The sequence below is a fragment of the Notolabrus celidotus genome, chromosome 5 (assembly GCF_009762535.1).
Source record: "Notolabrus celidotus isolate fNotCel1 chromosome 5, fNotCel1.pri, whole genome shotgun sequence".
NCBI lineage: Eukaryota > Metazoa > Chordata > Actinopteri > Labriformes > Labridae > Notolabrus > Notolabrus celidotus.
In genome coordinates this window covers 35,024,524-35,046,293 of record NC_048276.1, presented here as the reverse complement: position 1 = coordinate 35,046,293, position 21,770 = coordinate 35,024,524, and the positions used below count along the sequence as shown (strand labels likewise).

The 21,770-nt window shown below is 38.6% G+C and overlaps 1 protein-coding gene and 1 long non-coding RNA gene across 3 annotated transcripts; one reads left to right on the top strand and one right to left on the bottom strand.

The window, feature by feature from the left end:
* Positions 1-10,294: 10,294 nt before the first annotated feature.
* LOC117813025 (threonine-rich protein-like) lies at positions 10,295-17,164 on the bottom strand. Of its 2 annotated transcripts, none has more exons than XM_034684069.1 (4): positions 17,080-17,164; positions 16,663-16,787; positions 13,826-14,215; positions 10,295-10,880 (listed from the first exon to the last, which is right to left on the bottom strand). In XM_034684069.1, the coding sequence occupies exons 2-4, from the start codon at positions 16,706-16,708 to the stop codon at positions 10,837-10,839; spliced, it is 480 nt and encodes a 159-aa protein (XP_034539960.1). In that variant the 5' UTR covers positions 16,709-16,787; positions 17,080-17,164; the 3' UTR covers positions 10,295-10,836. The 2 variants fall into 2 exon arrangements, with proteins under 2 accessions (XP_034539960.1, XP_034539961.1); XM_034684070.1 differs by having other exon boundaries at positions 16,663-16,782; positions 17,080-17,102.
* Positions 17,165-19,065: 1,901 nt separating this feature from the next.
* LOC117813026 lies at positions 19,066-19,735 on the top strand. Its single transcript, XR_004631308.1, has 3 exons — positions 19,066-19,265; positions 19,431-19,497; positions 19,626-19,735. It is a non-coding gene; the product is annotated as an uncharacterized LOC117813026 (long non-coding RNA).
* The last annotated feature ends 2,035 nt before the right edge of the window (positions 19,736-21,770 follow it).

Genomic DNA, 21,770 nt, shown 5'->3' with positions numbered 1-21,770 from the left:
TTTTTTTTTCGGACAATTATTTGATGGTTCAGGCTTTACAGGGTTAAGGGCATTTAAAGAGCATGTCTTCATAGCGTTAATTTAAAGCCTTAACTGGTTATTCATACAGCAGTACCAATCTTTATATGTTAATGATGTGAAATCTCCCTCACTGAGTATTTCATGAAGCCTGCTCCTCTGCAGAAATAAATGTGTGACACCTGCTGTGAACTTCCAGGTTAAACAAGCAGATTACAGTCACATTGGATTATGTCAGAAACACCTCTGACCCACATTTTACAAGGTCATCTGACAGAGGTGCTGTCTCACTTTGTAACCACTAGAGGGAGCTGTGTACAGTGTGGTTCTGAGATTTCTGTGCAGACCAGGGTTGATACATGCTGACATGTCAGAACATCCTTTGTTGTGTTTAATCTGTTCAGCAGACACAATCACTAATTTTCATAAATGTAGTTTTTTAATATCTGGTAGAAAATAACAGTTTACATGTAAACAGTCTCCATAACGTCTCCATGTGAAGGGTTATTGTTGAAACCTCCTTGTAAACCTTTCCTCCGTGTGAACTCCTCAACCTACTGAGCTCGTTAAATGCCCGAGGGAAAAGAAGTGAGTGAGTGAGTGTGTGTGTGTGTGTGTGTGTGTGTGTGTGTGTGTGTGTGTGTGTGTGTGTGTGTGTGTGTGTGTGTGTGTGTGTGTGTGTGTGTGTTTATGTTTGTGATCAGGTTTCTAGGCTTAGACAGATGATCTGTTAGTGAGGAGGCCAATTTGTGAGGACAAAGGTAGAGTGAACAGATCAGGCTGAGTGTTGTTGTAGCTGTGCCTCTCTCACTGATAGGTCAGGATATGAAGTATCTATCTTTGGTTCATGGACTCATCAGTTATTTAATTGTTACACAGTTTGATTGGATTATCAGTCTCAGAAGTGAAATTGTTGCCTTTAGATCTCACATTAATACTGACCTGATAGTTTGTTTTTAATGAGATAGTGACTCAAATATTCCTCTGGCTGTTCTGACGTCTCCATCTCGAGGTTAAGATTTTTCTTTGAAGAGAAATGTAAATTAAAACTGTGGCCTGTTGTGTCGTATTACATCTCTGTCCAAACACAAACACTAACCAATAATGTAACAGTGCTAAATGTTTTTCTAGGCTGCATAAACATTACACAGAAGTGAAAATGTGGACAAAGGAGATTGATGGAGCAGCAGAGGAACTTATAGCCAGTTGAAAATGTGTGAATATGTTGATACCTTTTCCCTGTAAACCATGCAATGAACTTTGACCTGTTTATTTAGATACACTGACAGAAAGAAGAGTATATGAAAGTTATGGATAACTGTGGAGCTGTGAGAGGAAGATACACTACGGTAGTCTAAAAATGCAGCTAATCACACTGAGAGAGTACAATATTTTGCAGTTTTTGTGAAAGAAAAATACTTTCTAATATCTTAAAATCCTAATTCCCAAAAATATGGAGGCTGTATAAAATACTGATATACAGAATTTGATGCTTTGGAAAGAATTTATAGCTTATATTTAATTGAAAATAGTGCAAAGGAAACATATCAAATGTAACTGAATGTAACTTAAAAAATGTTACTGTTTTTTATTATTTATTTATTTATATTTATTATTATAGAATTATGGCCAAGCTGTTGTCTTTGATGAACTTATATATATAATATATATATATATATATATTTATATATATATATATATTCTTGTTGAAATTCTTGTACTGTACACCTTTTTGTTTGCTCCTGTAACATTGTTTACCACATACACACCCATTCAAAGAAGATGATCTTTGCTGCAGAAACAAACATGTTTACAGCCTGGTTAAAAAAAAACAGCTTCCATCTACGTAGCTAATCTCTCCATTGGCACACACTGTACGGGGAGGGAATTTCTTTAAAACGCAACGGTTCAGAAGATATTAAGGTTACAAGTTTTGCCCAAAGGACATGACTGACTTGACTGACAGGCAGGAACACATAGCTGTTGGCTAGGAGGTTCAAACTCCACCTCTTTATGTCACACTAAGCTTGGTTGAGTTCAGCATTTCCAATATGGCTCCTGCTGACGATTGGCTTCAAAACAGCGCTCGGGAACAGATGGGTGATGTCACGGATACTACGTCCATTATTTATACAGTCTATGGTTTTCAATCTAATGCCAACAAACCCATCCTGAAACAGTTGTAACAGGAGCATGTTGACAACTGTGTTGCATCACTTCCTCTTTTAAACAACACTGTAAAGATTTTAAACCAAGGAGAAGTTTCTGGAGCTCTGAAGCAAGGTTATTACAGTTTTGCATTTTTCATTAGTATTTATTTTTATTTCATTTTTACTTTTTGTTTTCAATTTCAGTTTAGTTTTAATTAGTTCTTAAACCGGGTCTGCTAGTTTAGTAGAGTTTTTATTAGTTTCAGTATTAGTTTGAGTCTTTTTTGTAACATGGGTTAGTTTTCAGGGGTGAGATTAAAAAAGGTCAGAAGAGGCATCGTGTAAGCTTTTGTAAGCAGTTCAGCACCTGCACTCTTCTACTACAGAGCCATGATGTTGTATTATGTGGAAAAAATGTAGTCAGGTATGTTCTTGCTGTTTTATGTAAGGTTCCCTTAAACATCCATTGTCCGGATGGCAGCCAACCTGTATATATTGTTCAGCATTAATGGTGTTAACTGTTTTTGTTGCATTGTTGTCCCCGGTCCAATTTTTTAAAACGTGTTGCTGGCATCAAATTCAAAATTCACAAAAGAAACCCAAAAAATTTTTAGTTTTAATATTTGATAAGATATCTTTGCAGTATTTTTAATTAAATAAAGGATGTAAATGATTTGCAAATCACATCCACATAACCTCCCACTCATTCACATGACCCCTTACCTTTTTATTATCACACATTCCCCGGAGCATGTAAGGAAAAATAGAAACATGGGTAAAAGTGTATTTTGTTTTTCCTGACACATTTGCAAATGCACACCATAACACTCCTCCATAACTATTAGAAGTGTTATCGTTTAAAAGAGATGAAGGTCCTGATCCGACAAATAAAAGACCATATGCTTAAACCCGTAATTACGTCATATGATGTAATCTTATGATCTAATTCAATAAGATGTTCCTTTAATTTGTCATCCTAGCAGAAACACACAGATAGGACAGAACCCTCCCCCATCGTGCACACACACACACACACAAACACACACACACAAAGTCCCTCTGGCTCCCGTGAACACCATATGGGCTGATCACACAGCTCAGGGTATTAGCAGTAATTTGCCTGCATGGGAGCAGAGCTGTTTTCAGTGCTGCTACCGAGCACTCCCTATGTTGACACTTCACAGCTAATGATCATACTATAAAACTGTGGAGGCCTAATGAGGGATAAAGTCCATGACAAAGTGCCATCGTGACATATTAGGAGTTAAGAACTGCATGCTTTTCGACTGGTGGACCCTAGGGTCTAAATTTAGTTAAAAAGCCCCTGAACTAGGGGGGTAGTACTGTACTTTTCAAAGGTCCTGGGACTTTCGGGGGCAGGGCCTGCAATGCTGAACGTGTCTGATTGGTAGATTAACCCCAGTGTTTTTATTCCGCCCGCCATCCACAATAACATCACACATATCTGTGATTCACTTGATTTCTCTTTCTTTCATTAGTTTTTATTTGTTCTATCTTTTTTGTATGTGTGTGTACTTTTCAAAAGAAGAAGCTGTGATTCTCTTGATTTAGCAGCTTGTAACAGTAGTCTTCTCTCAGCCCACCGTGAATGCGTCTCTCCCGGTGTTACAGTTTTAAAAGTGACCCTGTAAACTGGAGACCTTCAGCTGAAAGTGTCAGTGTTTGTGGAGTTTACACAGCTGTTGAAACACAGAGGGAGTTCCTGGGAATACAAACTAGTCTAGTTTTTATTAAGATTTTAAAATATCCTCATCAGATATTTAATGATCATCTAAAGATGTTTATGAGGGATGCATCCGGCTGAAAGTCTCCAGTTAACAGGGTTGCTGTTTAAACCAAAACACCGGCCGATCTCTGCCACGGCTTTTTGAGTTCAAAAGGATTTTAAAGCCGTGTTGAAACGTCTTTGCTACTCGCGCTTATCTCCTCTCACGTGTTGATTCAGTGAATCCATCTGTGATGAAATATAGCAACATCTAAAACTGCACCAGCTGAGTCTCTTCATGCTAACAGGCTAACTGTTGTGTTGCTCATAATGATACCTGCCTGTCCGTCTGCTTCTATGGTGTCATCTGTGATGAATGGCATTCCTCTTTGTTTTACTGCCCTCTACTGGTCTGGTGGTGAAGTGCATTTACTTTTTGTGCCTCCATACGTCACTGGCCTGATTTGCACAATCTACCCTGGACTTCAGCCCGCAGTCAGAACGCAGACAACAATGGGGGCACAGGAACCTTTTAGTTCAGGCTAAAGTAGTTCTGGGGGCTAAAAGACCCCGGGACTCTTGGTCCAAATGCAACTTTGAAGGATCCGATCCTCTTGTAAACTTGTTATGTTTGGTTGCATCCTGTCTGAATTCTCATAGCAGTGGTCTCACCCTTTACTTGATTCTGCCACATGTCATAGTAGTCTCAGCTTCACATGTCTCTGTCACATCAGTGGTGTCAGATCACTTTCTTATTATATCTGAAGCAACTCGACTCTGTCAATGTGATGTTGGCACTGATGCATTCATCTCTCGCCCTGCTGGTCCATCACTGTAAGTGATTGCCTGCAGTCCTGGCTCTTTAAACTGCACAGACCGGTCATTTTGGTACAATGGTAGCACTGTTTTCAACACGGCTTGTTAGTGTCTGGATTCAGCTGCACCTCTGTGTGTCACAACAACAAAGGCAAAGAGGTCTACAGCCGTGTTTACTGAAGGAACACATGCACTTAAGTTTGTCTGCGGGTGATTGCAATGTAAATGGTGTAAAACAAACAGCTACAAGTCCTCTGCCTTTCATTGAACAAACTTGTTTACTTTATTTCATGTGTAGTCTCACTTACACACAATACCAGGTTTTTATTTGGCACCTTCGCCCTTATTCTAAAGCAGCTGCCTGTAACCACTCTCTCTGACCATAACTCTGAGATTATCTTTCTTGAAACTTTGTCTGGGGTTGGCTTCCAAGCTCATCTACCCACTTCCTAAACTTCCTACTACCCATACATGTTTTGAAATCTTTAGCCAATCTTAAGCCATAGCTGTCATTTACAAATGACATATTCATGACACTTTACTCAGAAGTCATACTCAATGTTTGAAAATTAAACAATGATGGAATATCTCCCTGCTGATGTGAGGTTGTAAGTTGTGACATGTCCGATGATGATTCATATTTCTTTGCAGATTGAACATCAATCTTGTTGTTTGGTTGTTTTACCCGGATACAGTAATGCTATTTTTTGATTGGCTGTTAGGTAGCTATATTCCTGTCTTTCTTTTTGATTAGCTGGTGCGTGGCAAGCTCCTTCTGAAGGAAAAGCAGCGCAACTTGGTGGCCGTTGTCCTGGTAATTATTGTGCGTGAGAAATACAAAGTGTGGCGTGTGAGCGTGTGAACAGGTTGAAATGCGTGTGTCTCACGCAAGCGGCAACCTCCGGTCTCAAACGATGAAGGCCCAGGCAGAAGTGTCATAAACTGCAATACATGGAGAATCTGCTTGAAGCTGGCTGCAGAAACACTGGAAACCACATAGATATGAATGGGAAAAAGACGATCTTTGCAGCATTAATAAACATGTTTACAGCCTGGTTCAAAAAACAGCTTGGCCCCCCTCTATCGGCACACACTGTACGGGGGGTGAATTTTTTTCTAACGCAACGGTTCAGAAGATATTTAGATTACAAGTTTTTGCCCATATAAGGACATGACTGACTGTTCGGGAACACATAGCTATTGTCTAGGAGGCTCACACTACGTCACACTCTGCCTGATTGAGTTTCACATTTCCAATATGGCTGCCGCCGTCGATTGGCTTCAAAACAGCTCTCAGGAACAGATGGGTGACATCACGGATACTACGTCCATATTTTATACAGTCTATCCTCTCGCCCAATGCATGAGACTTGAGAGTCCTGTGCTGAACTCAGATAGGAAAGCTAATTTACTTGCTAACAGTAATGTTAGCTAACTGACAGATAAGCTAGACTATTTACTCCAGCTAATGTTATTCATTTTTACTTAGCCGTCAGTAACTAATATGCTAACTTTAACTAAGCATAAAGCTAAGTTTTAAGCTCAGCTAACTATAAGCTTACAAGATTCTTAGCTAGCCAGCCACAATTACTCAAATACATATGCCTCACCTATCATATCTTGAAACTCAATCAAACTGTAGCACTAAGGCTGATTTAAAATTCTGCGTCTCCACTACGCAGCAGGGGCTGACGTGGACATGAGCCCCACATATTTGTGCGTCGATGTGTCCGTGTCGCGCAGCAATTCTCTGCTGAAACACTTGAGGGCAGTGTGTTCCTCTGATAGACGGTCGCATGTTTCCAGCCCCGCTACGATCTCTATTTACTTTTCCACAGAGATTCAGAGCATGTTATGTTAATCTACAGCTGATACATGTTGCTGTTTATCATACAGACATGATTACATGAAGAATAGAGAGGAGGAGATGAAATACACGGCCAATGAGCGGGGATTCGGAAGTGTTGGAAATGCTGGAAATATAATGCGTAGGCCTTTGCGTAGGCACAGGAGCCTCCGGTGTAGGCTACGCCGCCGAATGAACGCAGAAGTATAAAACAGCCTTTAGCATGGCCACGTTTTAATTGCAGTGTAAGCTGATGTCTGTGAGTAACATTTAGGTTTTTAAATATTTTAATTGAAATGACCTCCAGTCGTTCCTATCTTTTCAGGTGCTTCCCAACAATCAAGTGGTTGAGATTATCAGATACCACAACCTGTAACTCAGCGTTACAATGTTGTAGCTTTATGTTAGCTTCCTAACATTAGCTTGATCAGGAAAATCAGGAAAACTGTGTGAATACAGTGAAAGCTGACTACTATAATTAAATATTGTAGATTTGATAGAACCAATTCAAGCTTCCCTCATTTACTGTCTCCTTACCTTTATTGAAACTGACTTTAAGGTGTTTCCAGTGAATTATAGAAAATCTCCCTTTTATGTGTTCATCTCCAAAAAACTTCATTTCTATCACTCTGTTAAGAAAATCAAAACTTAAAAATCATCTTACTTTCAGAGCGTTGCTTTCAGTTGTAATGAATGTCTTAAGTTTATGATTAAAGTCCATGTGTCTCCTGCTGACAACAGAACTACTTTTGGAAACGACTTCATCTCTTTACTCATCTGTCATCTTTACACAGTCCTGTATGCACTGTAGCACACAGATTAAAACATCTCTACCCATATTTGTACTGGACCATCGGACATCCAGGGACCTTCCCCTCTCCTGTCTTCTAAAGCCTGGTTCCTTTGTCATTTAGATCTTGATCTTTAACTTTCAGGAGCCTCTTCTCCTTTCTCGTCTCTTGTCTCTCCCTCTGAGTGTTTGTTTACTCTCTCCTATCTGTCTGAAAAGCTGTTCTAAAGCTTTGCCTCTTGTGCCATTGTTTAGTCTCTTTACAGGTCTCCATGGTAGAGAGGCGGTCACATGAACCCGGCCCTTTCCCTTTGCCAACACCTGCAATTCCTCACAGATTCCCATTCTCCATATGCTTAAACCCTTTTTTAACGTGGTCACCCTGATTGTACATATTGTAACTTCAAAAAAAGGGTTTGGATTGCACACACTGAATCCCTTTGACACTACTTTGTGATTTTCAGAATAGAGCTATAAAATAAAACTGATTTGACAAACTGTAAATATAACTGAAACAATGTCACTTGTGCTCTGCTCTCAAAATCTCTGACAAATGGAATTTTTATGACAGATTATATTTCACCCAGCCCTTCCTCTTGGTTTATATCAGTTGTCTCAGACTATACTAAACACAAATGACTAACACATGGATTATGAGCCCACACCTCATAGTTTCCCAATGCCTTCAATAAGACTTCTGTGTTGAATATTAACTTCCTCCGTTGATACTGTGAATATGATCAGTAACATGTGAACCAAACTGAACCGATAAAGCAGAAACGTTCAAGGCTGAAAAACCAACCAATGAGGCATGGCCAAAAACTGGGAACACTCAGTACAGCAGTTATCTTTACAGCCTGAGTATATGTTCTATTATTAACAAAGACCCAACATCAAGACAGGATCAGATCCAGTCCCATCTTACAGACAGGACTCAGTCTGATCTCATCTTAATCCACCATGAGCAGAGCACTTTGCAGCATTTAGCAAGTTACAGTGGCAAGGACAAACTTCCTTTAACAGGCAGAAACCTCCAGCAGGACCAGACTCATGTTAGACACACATCTGCTGAGACCGTGTTGGAGAGAGGGATAGAGGGAGCTCTAATTAACGTCAATTTATACAAAATTAGACCTGTTGACTTTAAATGCTACCAATATAAAGATCAGTCTGCTATCGTTCATTTGTTGTTCATGTAAATAGGACACATTTATCATTATTATTGATTTGTGCCGCCAGACCTCTACTCGCGTCTACTCGTGTCTCTACATTGACTTTACTTGTAATTAATTTGCGCGAATGATTTTATTCGCATTTGGTGTGAACGCACCATTAGTCTGTACAACCTGTGTTGCTTTTGAAGTTTGTCCCTTTTATTACTCTCTTTATCTGCACCCCTTTCCAATCCCAGGAATGTTGGACCCAGGGAGTATGCAGGGCCCTCGTGTTAGACGAGCTCATAAAGATAAAATGATAAATGGCTGTCAGTACAGGGGCCTACATTGATACAGTGGTCGCATATGGCTGTCTAACATGAGTCTGGTCCTGCTGAAGGTTTCTGCCTGTTAAAGGAAGTTTGTCCTTGCCACTGTAACTTGCTAAATGCTGCAAAGTGCTCTGCTCATGGTGGATTAAGATGAGATCAGACTGAGTCCTGTCTGTAAGATGGGACTGGATCTGATCCTGTCTTGATGTTGGGTCTTTGTTAATAATAGAACATATACTCAGGCTGTAAAGATAACTGTTGTACTGGAAGTCCAGTGTTAGCCTGCCTGGGGAACTGGCAAATTGACACACTGGTATCTTACCCCATCACTTACTTTATCTCTCCCTGTCCCATTAAAGTTACTAACCATAGACCTTTCTGGAGTCCCTGAGCTCCCTTGTCTTGTAGGTTCCTCCGGATCTCTAATGCTGTGGACGTGCCAGACTCCAGCTGCTACAACTACTACTATCCATCTCACCACTATCATCTCTCTCTCTCTTATTCTCCTCTATTCCTCTTTCTAGACCCATCTTGATCTCAGCAGATGTGTGTCTAACATCTGAGTCTGGTCCTGCTGGAGGTTTCTGCCTGTTAAAGGAAGTTTGTCCTTGCCACTGTAACTTGCTAAATGCTGCAAAGTGCTCTGCTCATGGTGGATTAAGATGAGATCAGACTGAGTCCTGTCTGTAAGATGGGACTGGATCTGATCCTGTCTTGATGTTGGGTCTTTGTTAATAATAGAACATATAGTACGGTCTGGACCTGCTCTGTTTGTGCAGAGTCTGAACATTTGTTCTGAATCAGCGCTGTATAAGTAAAGATTGAAAATTGAAACAAAGCCCCAAGTGCGACTGGTTTGTCTAAAATTAGACAGAAAGATTCTTTATCTTCTGCTGCAAACAATCGTTTAAAGCAGGGGTCCCCAAACTTTTTCCTGTGAGGGCCACATAACTTTTCCCTTCTCTGATGGGGGCCGGGGTCAGTTTGTAACAGAAAAAGTGTGACGATCGCAGGGGTGCCTAAACGTAAAACATTTATTGTTTTCCAGAAAGCCACACATAACCAAATATTAATAACCCTTTCCGGGATCTTCACAGAAAAAAAAGTCAGGAAATAAAAAATAACACTATTAATGAAATAAATAACACTATTTATGAAATAAATAATAACCAAATAACCCTCTCTGGGATCTTCACAGAAAAAAGTCAGGAAATAAATAATAACCAAATAACCGTCTCTGGTAGGCTATTGTTCGGGGGGCCGGGACCACTGGTTTACAGCGTCAGCCTCATGACAGATGCACATGACACAGGTACACATCATTACCTCATAAAAAGAGCAAACAACTCCGGTAAACACAAAAGTAGTTATATAACCAGCAGCTGAGCTATTATTACTTGTATGAGGATGTAAAAGCATGTCACAGGACTCAAATGTTGGGTAATTACAAAACAATATTTATTAAATGTAAAGAAAGATTAAGATACAAAACCCAGTTAGTGACAAGGAAATAACAGTCAACAGTTGGAATGAAATACTGGTCAGATCAAATAGAATAAATGATCGTTATAATGCCTGTTTTATTTCAAAAAGGTCAAGAAACTGGAGCTCCACAGGTATATCATAGCTTATCATTATAGGAAAATAAAATGATCACAAAATCTTTCAGAACACCATTTTAAAAAAAAACCCAGCTTACATATTGTAATTGTAAACACCACGGTCACCAGATTAAACAGTGTGGCCTTCTACACATAAAGTTATTATAAAACACATCCTCTCTCACAAAAATAGTTCTTTGATCAGCTTAAAATGCATTTCAATTCCAAAGCAGGCAATCAACTTTAATGTCTTCATCCCATATTATCATATCAATTATTTTAAATTCCTCTGGTTTGAACCAATTAGACATTACGAGTTGTTTCAATGAACACCCTTAAAACTGGTGGAGGTCTGTGTTAAGAATATATCATTATCTGTCTTCTTGTTGGGCAATCACTGCTCTTAAAACTTCCCAGTGTACTTCAGCACGCCAAAGATGCCACCACCTGAAAAAGAAAGACACTCTTTAATGTTCATCATATTAATCAGGAGCTGCTGAGGTTCAGCCTTTTGATTTCTTTAACAGAGCTTTATGGCCAAATTACACCTGATCCGTCTCCGGTCCGCCACGGCACCAGATGTGATAGGTTTCTATTCTAATCAATGTGTTAACTTCCACTGGATCCACATGCACGCACTATGGCAATGCCCTATGGTATCCCCATTATGGAAGAGTGTTCTGAAATAAATGGATGAATGGTTAGGGTGTGAACTGCCCAGGTCACCCCAGCTGTGTCTCCTCGGGGACAGAAGTTTGGTGCCACAGCTGAGTAAATGCACATTTTGAATATTAACAACTGGCTTCATAACATGTAGTAGACTCATTCTGAATTTCTGGAAGGAGGCTGAAACTCCTACACTGAAAATGTAGAGGGAGCAGATGACAGGAATTGCTGCATGTGAGAAGATGTTAGGGAAATTAAACTCCAGAAACAATATGATTAAAGAACAATGTAAATATATAAAATGTAAATGTAAACGTAAATGTAAATGAAAACGTAAATGTAAATGAAAACGTAAATGTAAATGCCCACTGTGTCCTGCCAACCTATTTTATTTTTTTTTTATTTATTATTATTATTATTATTTGTATTTATTAGTATTATTTGTTCTGTTTTGTTTTGTTACATTTATTTGCATTTTTACTTATTTTATTGGTGTTGTCCATTTTATTTGTTATGTCTTTGATGTTCATTATTCTTGTTTAAAAAAATAAAATTAATAATTATAAAAAAAAAAAAAAAAAAACTTCCACTAGATCCGCTCCTTTGTGTCCGGCAGGTCGGAGCCCTCCTGATCAGATACACAAGATTTCTATTTTTGCAGGATCCTGGAGCACGACGCATCCATCTCAACCATAGACTGTATAAAATATGGATGTAGTATCCATGACGTCACCCATCTGTTCCTGAGAGCTGTTTTGAAGCCAATCAACAGCAGCAGCCATATTGGAAAAGCGGAACTCAACCAGGCAGAGTGTGACGTAGTGTGAGCCTCCTAGCCAACAGCTATGTGTTCCCGACCGGGAGTCAAGACAGTAATGTCCTTATTTGGGCAAAAACTCGAAATCTTAACATCTTCTGAACTGTCACGTTAGAAAAAAATTTGCCCCCTGGGGGTCGCCCTGGGTGCCCCGGCGATGCCTGTTTGCTTCCAGTCTGGGTCCTTGGCTTGTCCCCCGGCCTGGGTCTCCTGCGGCGCGTTGGGTCCTTCGGTCTGACTGCTCTCGCGGCCCGGGTGCCGGGCTGAACCGCTCGGCTGATCTGACCCAAGTGGTATCATCTGCACCAGTGGTGGTCTTGTTACACAAATAGAACACAGCACGGCGGCAACCCTCTGCGACCCAAGCTTCAGTAATGATTGTGGACACTAAGGGTTGCTTAATCATTAGTATCACCGCACAGTGTTTTCGGCGTCATGGTGAGATGGTCCCTCTTCATCTAAGTGTCTTAGGTCTCTCTCTCCTTCTCTTTCCCTGTCCCTTTGTATATCTTTGTGTAATCTTTCTTTTACTTTCTTTCATTTTCTCTTATTTTTTGGCCCACCTAGGTGTGCACGCCCTCTTTTACAGAACATGATATTAGCTGTCAATAAAAGATAGGCCAGCATTCTAAGAGGGATGGTGATGGTCGCATGCACACAGTCACAAGCACAGAAGAAAAAGGCTTTCTTTCTTTTCTTTTGCTGCAAGAATAAATTGCATTAATATTTGACAGTTTGTGCCAAACATGACACAAACCAGAAATATATATGCAGACAAGAGAAAAAAGACACAAAAAAAAAAAAGAAAAAAATTCACCCCTGTACAGTGTGTGCCATTAGAGAGATTAGCTTCGTAGGGCCAAGCCGTTTTTGAACCAGGCTGTAAACTTGTTTATGAATGCTGTAAAGATTGTCTTTTTCTCATTCATGTGTATGTGGTTTCCTGTGTTTCTGCAGCCAGCCTCAAGCGGATTCTCCATGTATTGCAGTTTATAACACTTCCGCATGGGCTTCATCGTTTGAGACCGAAGGTTGCCGCTTGATCTCAACAGAGCAGACGGAGTGGGACAGGAAGTCAGGCACAAACACAAAATGAAAACATCCGGTTAATTTTCAGAATAACTATGACAACAAAAAGTTACTGTGAGCGGAGCCAGGCCTGGAGTCAACAGACTCCTCCAGAGGAGGAGGAGAATTCTTGATTCTGTGATTACTGCAGGAAAACCTCTGTTACATGACTCCAGCTGTCTGGCAGTCCTGCTCCATTCTGCGTTCTAGGTGCTGACGGACGAGAGACCACGGAGCCGGACCGCAGCGGATTGGAGACAGACCGGACACGGATCTGGTAGAAATCCGGTGTTAGTCTTCTGTATTTGATCCCCTACACCGCCATACTTGATATTGATTGGTCAATTCTCCATAGCAATGGTGTGTTATATCTTCATAGCACACCATTGCTATGCAGAACACATGAAAAAGAAAGAGACTCTGACAGTGACAAGGCAGAAAACTTCAGGAGGGTGCTGATTCATGTGATCTTGTTTACCCATCTGCTACACAGTAAGGGTTCCAATCCGCCAGAACAACCTGCTCATTACACGTCATCCCTAACATAGTAATAACGACCCTTGCATTTTCATATCTATCTTGGTAGACATGGGATGCAGGGCTCTGAAGCCGGAAGTGAAAATCTTGCTCCCACTGCTCCTGCTTCAAACCGTGCTAATAAAATACTCATGATAGTTTGATAAGGATGACAGGATTGATTGGGATGAGGTGAGAGGTGCCAAATGAAAACAACTCTTGGTACTCATGTTGGACCACAATCATTCATTGTACTCTTGTTAATCAACAACAGGGTAAAATGTGATTGAGTAAGATTTTTTTTGTGCGCTTGTTGTAGACTCACCAACGGCACCAACTCCAGCGATAGAGCCGATGACGATACCAGCGATCTCCCCATCTGAGAATTGTGGAGTAGGGGCAGGAATTATTACAGTTGCATCTGGACTCGTTGGACTTTCTTTAGTTGTCACGGTGGAGGTTGTCGTGCCATTTGTTGGTAATTCAGTTGAGTTGGATGGACTGGTTGATGTGGCATTGGGGTTTAACGTGGTATCGGGCAGAGTCGTTGGAGCTTCCGTGGATGTGGAGTTTTCGGTGGTGTTAGACGGAGTCGTAGGTACGGTTATGGGCACAGTTGGTTTGGAAGTTGGCTTTGTTGTCTCTTTTGAGCCCGTTGTTGGGGGCCCTGGTGGATTGGCAGTTGTGGTTGCTGTCTCTGAGCCAATTAGCACCACTTTTTTGGTAAAAGCAAAAGAAAAACAAAAAAAACAAACAAAAAAAAAAAAAAGAAGTAAGCAATGATGACATATTTACAATCAACTTTTTAGATAACTAGATTTACGTCCCTCATATGAGCACAGTATTTCTCTGTTGGTTTGATCTAGACATGCAACCAGGGCATAAAATTAACACCTGCGAAGCGCCAATGGCGGGTAACAAATGTGTTTGGCGTGTAAACAAAAAACACACACCCACCAGTGGCCTATAGAAAATTTTTTACTGCATGTGAGGTTTTGATTTCATTCTTTTGCCCATTTCTGCCGACTGTCAGGCTATTTTGACCCTCGTGTCGCGCTGTACTTGTGTTGTGATTTGGTGCGTTGGGAACGGCGTGTCGTCAGATACTGGAGTTCTATTCATTTCCTTTGCTCGAAGATGCATGGCAGGAAGAGCATTTTGAGGAAGATGTGGTGACACGTTCTTGGCGTGAAGCCACCACAAACAAAAAGGATAAACAAAGAAGCAGGAGACGATCAAGAAGAGGAACAGGCAGCTAAACGGAGTAATGTCATTATACAGCGTTTCAAAGAAAACTGGAAAAATGACGAGGCTGGCCAACCTCGGTCCTGGCTGACTAACGACCTGACAAACCACACCATGAGCTGCAGCCTTTGCCTGCTAACACATGAAGGAACACTTAAGCATTCTTTAAGCAATGCTTAAGTTGGATTTTCATAATAAAAGTAAGTGTATGATAATTATTTTAAATCAAATAAGGCATGATTTTTTTATCTGGCCGGTGAAAAGTATTTTTGGCCACTACATTTTTGGAGGTCACTAGCCAATGGCAGATGAGGTAAAAAGTTAATTTCACGCCCTGCATGCAACATACTGGTACGGCAACACCAGTGAGACAAACCTCAGAACAAACAAAGTTTATTGTCCTTAAGATTTAATCGTGGAAAGGAACTGCCACAACTGGTTCTATATTAAAAATTGAGTCAACTTCAGAGATAATAAACTGAATGATCTTTGGACCAATAACTCAACTAAAACATTTCAACACTGTTTACGACTGGTTAACCAACTTTTTCAGAAACAATCACCTTTATCTTTCAACCTACTCCTGCTGTCACCAACCTTCAATACGCAACAATAACCAACATCACCAGCTCCTGTCTTTGGTTCCCTTCTCCAAGTTGTTAAGATGACGTTCATTTCCTCAATAAACAAAATACAGATAAAATATCCTTGAGTGTGCTCACACCAAATTTGTCTTCCCAAATTATTTATCAATTCTTTGTGTTTTAACTCTGAGTCATTAGGAAATAAAATCTTAAAAATATTGTTTGAGATTGTCAGGCTTCACAAAAGTCCCAAAGAATTACTCGTATATATTACTTCTATTCCTCGTATATAGCTTTATGCGCCAATTTTCTGTGATTTACTTTTCACTGCGATCATTCAAATTGTGTCACAGTAATTATTTGTTTGAATTGAGAATTGCATAATCAACAGAAATAATTACAAATAATAAAAATAGCCATTAATACTAATTGCAGAAAGTGTAGCTTAACCCTCCTGTTGTGTTCATTTCTTAGGGACAACAATAATGTTCCTGGGTCAACTTGACCCAGGGCATATTTAATAATTCAAAAGTTTCAGAACCCCAAAAAATCCAAATGAACATTTTTTAAATGTCATTATTAACTCCATTACTAACCATTTAAATCAATATTTAGTGGATTGGTGTTCTTTAATCTCACAGATCATGGTTCAATGAGGATAACTCGCTCGTTTTTTATGAAAATTCATGTTCAAACTTTTTATGTACATTGAAAAGTGATTAGGGTGAAATACGTCACACAGTTGCAAAGAAACATTTAGTATTTGACACTTCTGATCCCTTTTAGCCTCCACTTTGACAGGGTCAAATTGACCCATGAACAGTATCTATGTAATATAAGCATGCAGGGGAGGGGGGGTTGCAAATGTATGAAATGAACCATTTTCATTTTATATGTTGTTCACACAAATTAAGCCAATCAGAAGACGTTTCAAAGCGAAAAAATACTTTTAACATTTTTTTTTTTCTTAATGGGTCAATTTGACCCACATCATAATTGGAGGGTTAAATTGTCGAATAAAAATGATATAGATACAATGAAGTTAAATAAGTCAATGAAACACACTGGAACAAATAACTTGTACTTCAAATGTTCCATATTTGAGTTATTACATCAATTATACATTTTTAAGTTAAGTTAATTAAAGTGAATGAGTAGCATCAACGATTTTTGAGATTTAAGTTACTTCTTTCAGTGAGAAGTGCTGTTAGGTTTTACAGTGGAGGTACTTTAGTGGCTTGTAAACAAAATATTTAAGAATAAATCTGCATCAGAAGGTGCTACCAAGACTTTAAGAAAGACTTTGTATCATAAAGATGGATATTTTTCTTACCTGAGCCAAGAAGGCAGAGTGTCAGGGCAAGAAGATTGACTTGCATCGTCCTTGAAATGTCAGCGTGGGGACCACAGGGAATAAATCGGTGTCTCTAAAAGATGCTTTTAAGGTTACAAGCTGTTCTGTTGGAAACATAAAATACTGATTAGGTTAATAAGGCCTTAAACTCAGGGAAAGTATTGATACTGTAGGCTGTAAACCACATGAAAACACTGACAAAGACAAGTCATTACCTCCTAACCGCTTTTTGTTCACTGTGAAGTCTGATCAATACAATGAAGACCACTTTTGGCTCACCAAATGTATAGATATAGTACAAATGAAAGGTATAAAACTATCAATTTAATTCAAATATCAAATAAAGTATTTGTTCTTCATCTAAGACGTCTGAAAGAGAAACGGTGCGTTACTCACCTGCAGAGCTTCCAGTGATGACTCTCCTCTTTTACAGTAAGACCAGAACCTTTCCTGCTTTTATGACCCCTTTATCACACCAACACCACCCCATAGTCCCAGCCCTCCCATCTATGTGTGTGTGTGTGCTTGTGTGTGTGTACATGTGTGTTTGTGCTGAAATACATCATTACAATACAACCAGGAAGAGATTGCATATATTGATTGTAATCATTCATTAATGCAGAGCACAGTGCTATACATTACATTGTTTTTTATGGCTGCACATTCAGTTCACATTGATCAGGAAGTACATAGTGTGTCTTCTCTCTATAATGTTTACAACCAAGATGATGGGTTTTAGTGTGGGCAAACAAGGAAGCAGCCACAGCCTGATGGAAAACCTGACTGTGTGAATTTGATCTTAATAAGGATTAAGCCACTCCTCTGTTTTTTTCCCAGTTCAACACAATTTCTTTAACAGGGAAAACAAAGTGAGACATATCAAATAAATAATCCCTCAAAGCCTTGTTTTGTCTTTGGTCAGTCAATCCCAAACATGCAGGAGAATGTGTGGACTCAAAAACTGAGACCGGTGTTTTCAGGAACATGACAACATGGCCACTGGTCCAGTATTCGCCTGTAAAGGCTGCATGAGTTATGACTTATTCATCTCAGAGGCAAAAGCAGAAGTAACATGACATTGAGTAACATGACATTGTTGTACTCAAACCTTTTGCGGATAAAGATTAGGCTGTGATTGTGACCAGTGAGGACAGTCAACACAGAGTTAATTTAGCAATGACCACAGTGTCACCACTCTGTAACCTCAACCAAACAGATTTAATAGTTAACCACACATCAGGGGGTTAACATAGAAAAAGTCCTATGTATCGATTCAGCCGTTTAAGAAGGCCATTAAAACTATTTCATGATATCACAGTAGAGTTAAATGGGTTTTAAATCATAATGGTTTGGCATAAGATTTTTATTTTGGTGCACCACATTGTACCTTCTTTTATGGTGAAGATCTTTGGTCAAGAGAGGCAAACAAGTTGTTAGCATCAGAACAATCATTAGTTTTATCACTTGTTAGTATAGAATATTTTATATATGGTTCTCTTATTATTATTATTATTATTATTATTATTATTATTATTATTATTATTACTATTATTATTATTTGTTATTATTATTAATTATTATTATTATAATTATTCATATTATTATTATTAATATTATAATGAATATTATTATTATTACTATTACTATTATTCATATTTGTATTGTAAATATTATTATTATCATAATCATTATTATTATTTGTTTTGTCATTGTTACTTTTATTATAACAAGTAGCATAATTAGTATCTTTATTATTCTTATTGTAATTGTTACTATTATTATTATCATTGTTGTCATTGTTCTATTATAAGTAGTGTAATTATGATTATTATTAAATGTATATGTTTTGTTACTATTATTATTATTATTATTATTATTATTATTGTTCTCAATTTTACTAGAAGTAGTAGGTATAATAATAATAATAATTATTATTATTATTATTATATTATTAGTATTATTATTATTATTATATTATTAGTATTATTATTATTAGTATTATTATTACTATTATAATGTAGATTATTATTACATTATTATTATTATTATCATCATTGTTTTTGTTATTATTATTATGATTATTATTATTTACAACAATAAGAATAGTAATAAATAATCTATATATTTATTACATTTATAATTTATCTATAATATTTAAATATTTCCTGTAACAACCTCTACCTGGGTGATTTTGTGACACAGCTAATTTAACACTGTGTCAGAATGCTTATTTAAGATATTAATTAGTCTTAATAATCTCATCAAATCACATTAACACAATTTAATGGTTTCCTTATGTCCTCTTACATTGACTTACTATCCGGCCTGATGTATTGATTTGGTCCAACAGTTGAAATAAATAACACATGTAAACCAGCAGTGCCTTAGACCTGTTTTGCATGTTGAACATCGCTGTCAGGACCTATTGGATTGTTTGACACACAGGATGCAAAGTTGTATTTGTTCACCACACCTTAAATCCCATAAAGGGGAGAGGACAATCACCCTGAACACGTTGTCTTTGAAGGAAGGACTTGATGTGAAATGGATACTTAACTCACGCTCACATGGGTCATAAAACAGTTGAGTTTCAGTCTGTGTAATACCACTTCTTTTACTCTTTGTATTGTTGTTGAATGAAGCTTTTTCTGCTTGAGTTTCAATCTCAGCTTACAACAAGATATCAAATACATAACAGCTTATTACAGCATCAAAATAACCACACGTCTTCCTTCTTCTAACCACAGTGAAGAGGAAACTGAAGCGCTCACCACATCAACAAAATATAAAGAAATTCATATATATTTGATGAAGGTAAGTTAAGTCTGCACACATTTTGTCAGCCTTTGCTACAGAGGATGTCAGAGAACTGTAGATCTGGCATCAGAACACCCTGCAACATAATAATGTGATTGTGTCTTTGTGCTCTTATCATCCAACAGAATTCACTATCCCTGCCGTTTTAGAGGAAATGAAACTTAAGCTCCCATATGGGGTGCAATAAGGAAACTCAAGGAATATTCCAAGGATGTGAATGTTGGCACTGGTCAAGTTTTCTTGTCAGGTTAATTGGAGCTTATCACTCTTAACTCTAAAACCTCTGACTTATTAAAAAATGTAAACCTTGAATAGTCTTCATTTGATCAGTCGTTCAGTTTTTATAAGTAAAACATCGGACATGAAGACAGTTTTTACAGGAGTTTAGCTGCTGTGTTTCATTCTTGCATCATATATTTAGCAAGACGACATCATCTGACTTGAGTTTAGTCGACTGTCAGTTAATGGACTTTGTGATAAGAGTTGAATTTTAGTGTTACATCCTGTTGGACAGATATGCTATTTGAAGTCATCAGCTTGGTCTACTTTTTAAAAACAGGACAGGGCGTTGATGAATAAGCCTGAAGAATTGTTGGTTTAATTGGTCTTATTACCCGGCTCTCTTACTGATCTTCTGGTTGTATAAGAAGCTTGATCTGATTGGTCCAAACCCCTTGACAACTGTTATTAGCTGCTTCCACTAACATGAGCAACACCATAGACAAACTGATCACACGTCATGTCAAATCAATCCACAGAAAAGAGTTCAGACACATTTAGCTTCTGCTTGTTGACACCATAGACCGTAAGGTGAGGGGAAACCGTTAGCTTCCGTTAGCATCATATTGGTAAACAATGTGGTTAAACGTAAGACGTTTACATCTTGGATCCTGTCCATCAATATGATGAAGGAGCGGAGCAGGTGAGAGAAACTTTAGGTTAGTGATCTCTACAAAGAAAGTTAACCCATGAGCGGTGGTGATGATAGCAGCAGGGTTCAAAGTTGTGACATTAGTTTCTTTTTAAAGGTGTGTGAACCGCAGAGCTCAGAGAAGAAGGAGAGCTGAATGAGAACAGTTTCATGTTCAATCCACTGCAACAGGCAGAGAAGAATCCATCACCATGGAACGATCACTGGCTACGTTTACATGAGACTGTTAATTCCTCTTTAATTCAGAATTAAAATTAAATCCTCTTTAAAAATATTAAAAATGACAATGTAAACACTTAATTCCGAATGAAAATGACCATTCCGAATTAAACTTAAATCCAAAGTAAGTGTCTGGTTTAGCTCCTCCTCAGCTGACGAAAGTGAAGCAGTATGTTTGTGTCCAGCTGCTTATTCAAAACTATAATCAAAATCAAAGTGAAAGTTGCACTTATTGTGTGGTCATCCATGTTGTAACCGAAAATAAAAGAAGCAGGAACTGGAGTCTGTTTTCTTCCGGTAAACGTAACTGCGTCACACCCGCCCCTGTCCAATCAGAACCCTTCCCAACCCCCAGACCTTAAGCCGAATTGAATAAAGACGATTAAACATGTTTTCCATGTAAACCTCAATTCGGAATTAGGAATTATCATCATGTAACCGTGGCCATTGACGAGGAATCACTGGGACTATTTTTAAAAACTGTAAACATATATCATTTAAATCAATAAAATCCTCTTTAATAAATGTCTTTAACAACGTGTTTGTATTTTAAGTTAGTAGCCAGATAATAAGCGGGATAATGTATGGTGAGCAGGTTGGTCCACTTCGCATCAGGGTCTTGTCTCACCCTGTTGGGATTATGCTTCCCATAACAACCTGCTAACCATACAGTATCCCTTATATCAATAAATATTCATCTCATGCTGCCCTATACATTTGCAGATTATAACTGTATATTTACATCTATATCTACATCTTTAAAGCTACTGTAACTATTAAACAGACTAAAATTAACAAGGATGCTTCTTCAAGTCCTACAAAATGTAGCTCGAGCAATAGTTCAGACAGGAAGACTATAAAGCAATCACAGCAGTTGTCTAACTCTCTCTCCCTCGTTCAATAGCTCACCCGCTTCCAGCTGCACGCTCCTGAGCTGTCATTGGCTGATCAGCAGCGGCGTCATCCAATAGCTCAGTGGCGCGCCCTTATCGTCAGCCTATCAACTCTCTGCTGTCTTTTTAAATGTGTCTCTCTCTCCTGCTAGTTCCTTCTTGCATTGATGGTGCGCACCCCTCCACCTCCCCATCTCCACCTGGTCTCTGCGAGTCTTCTTTCCTTG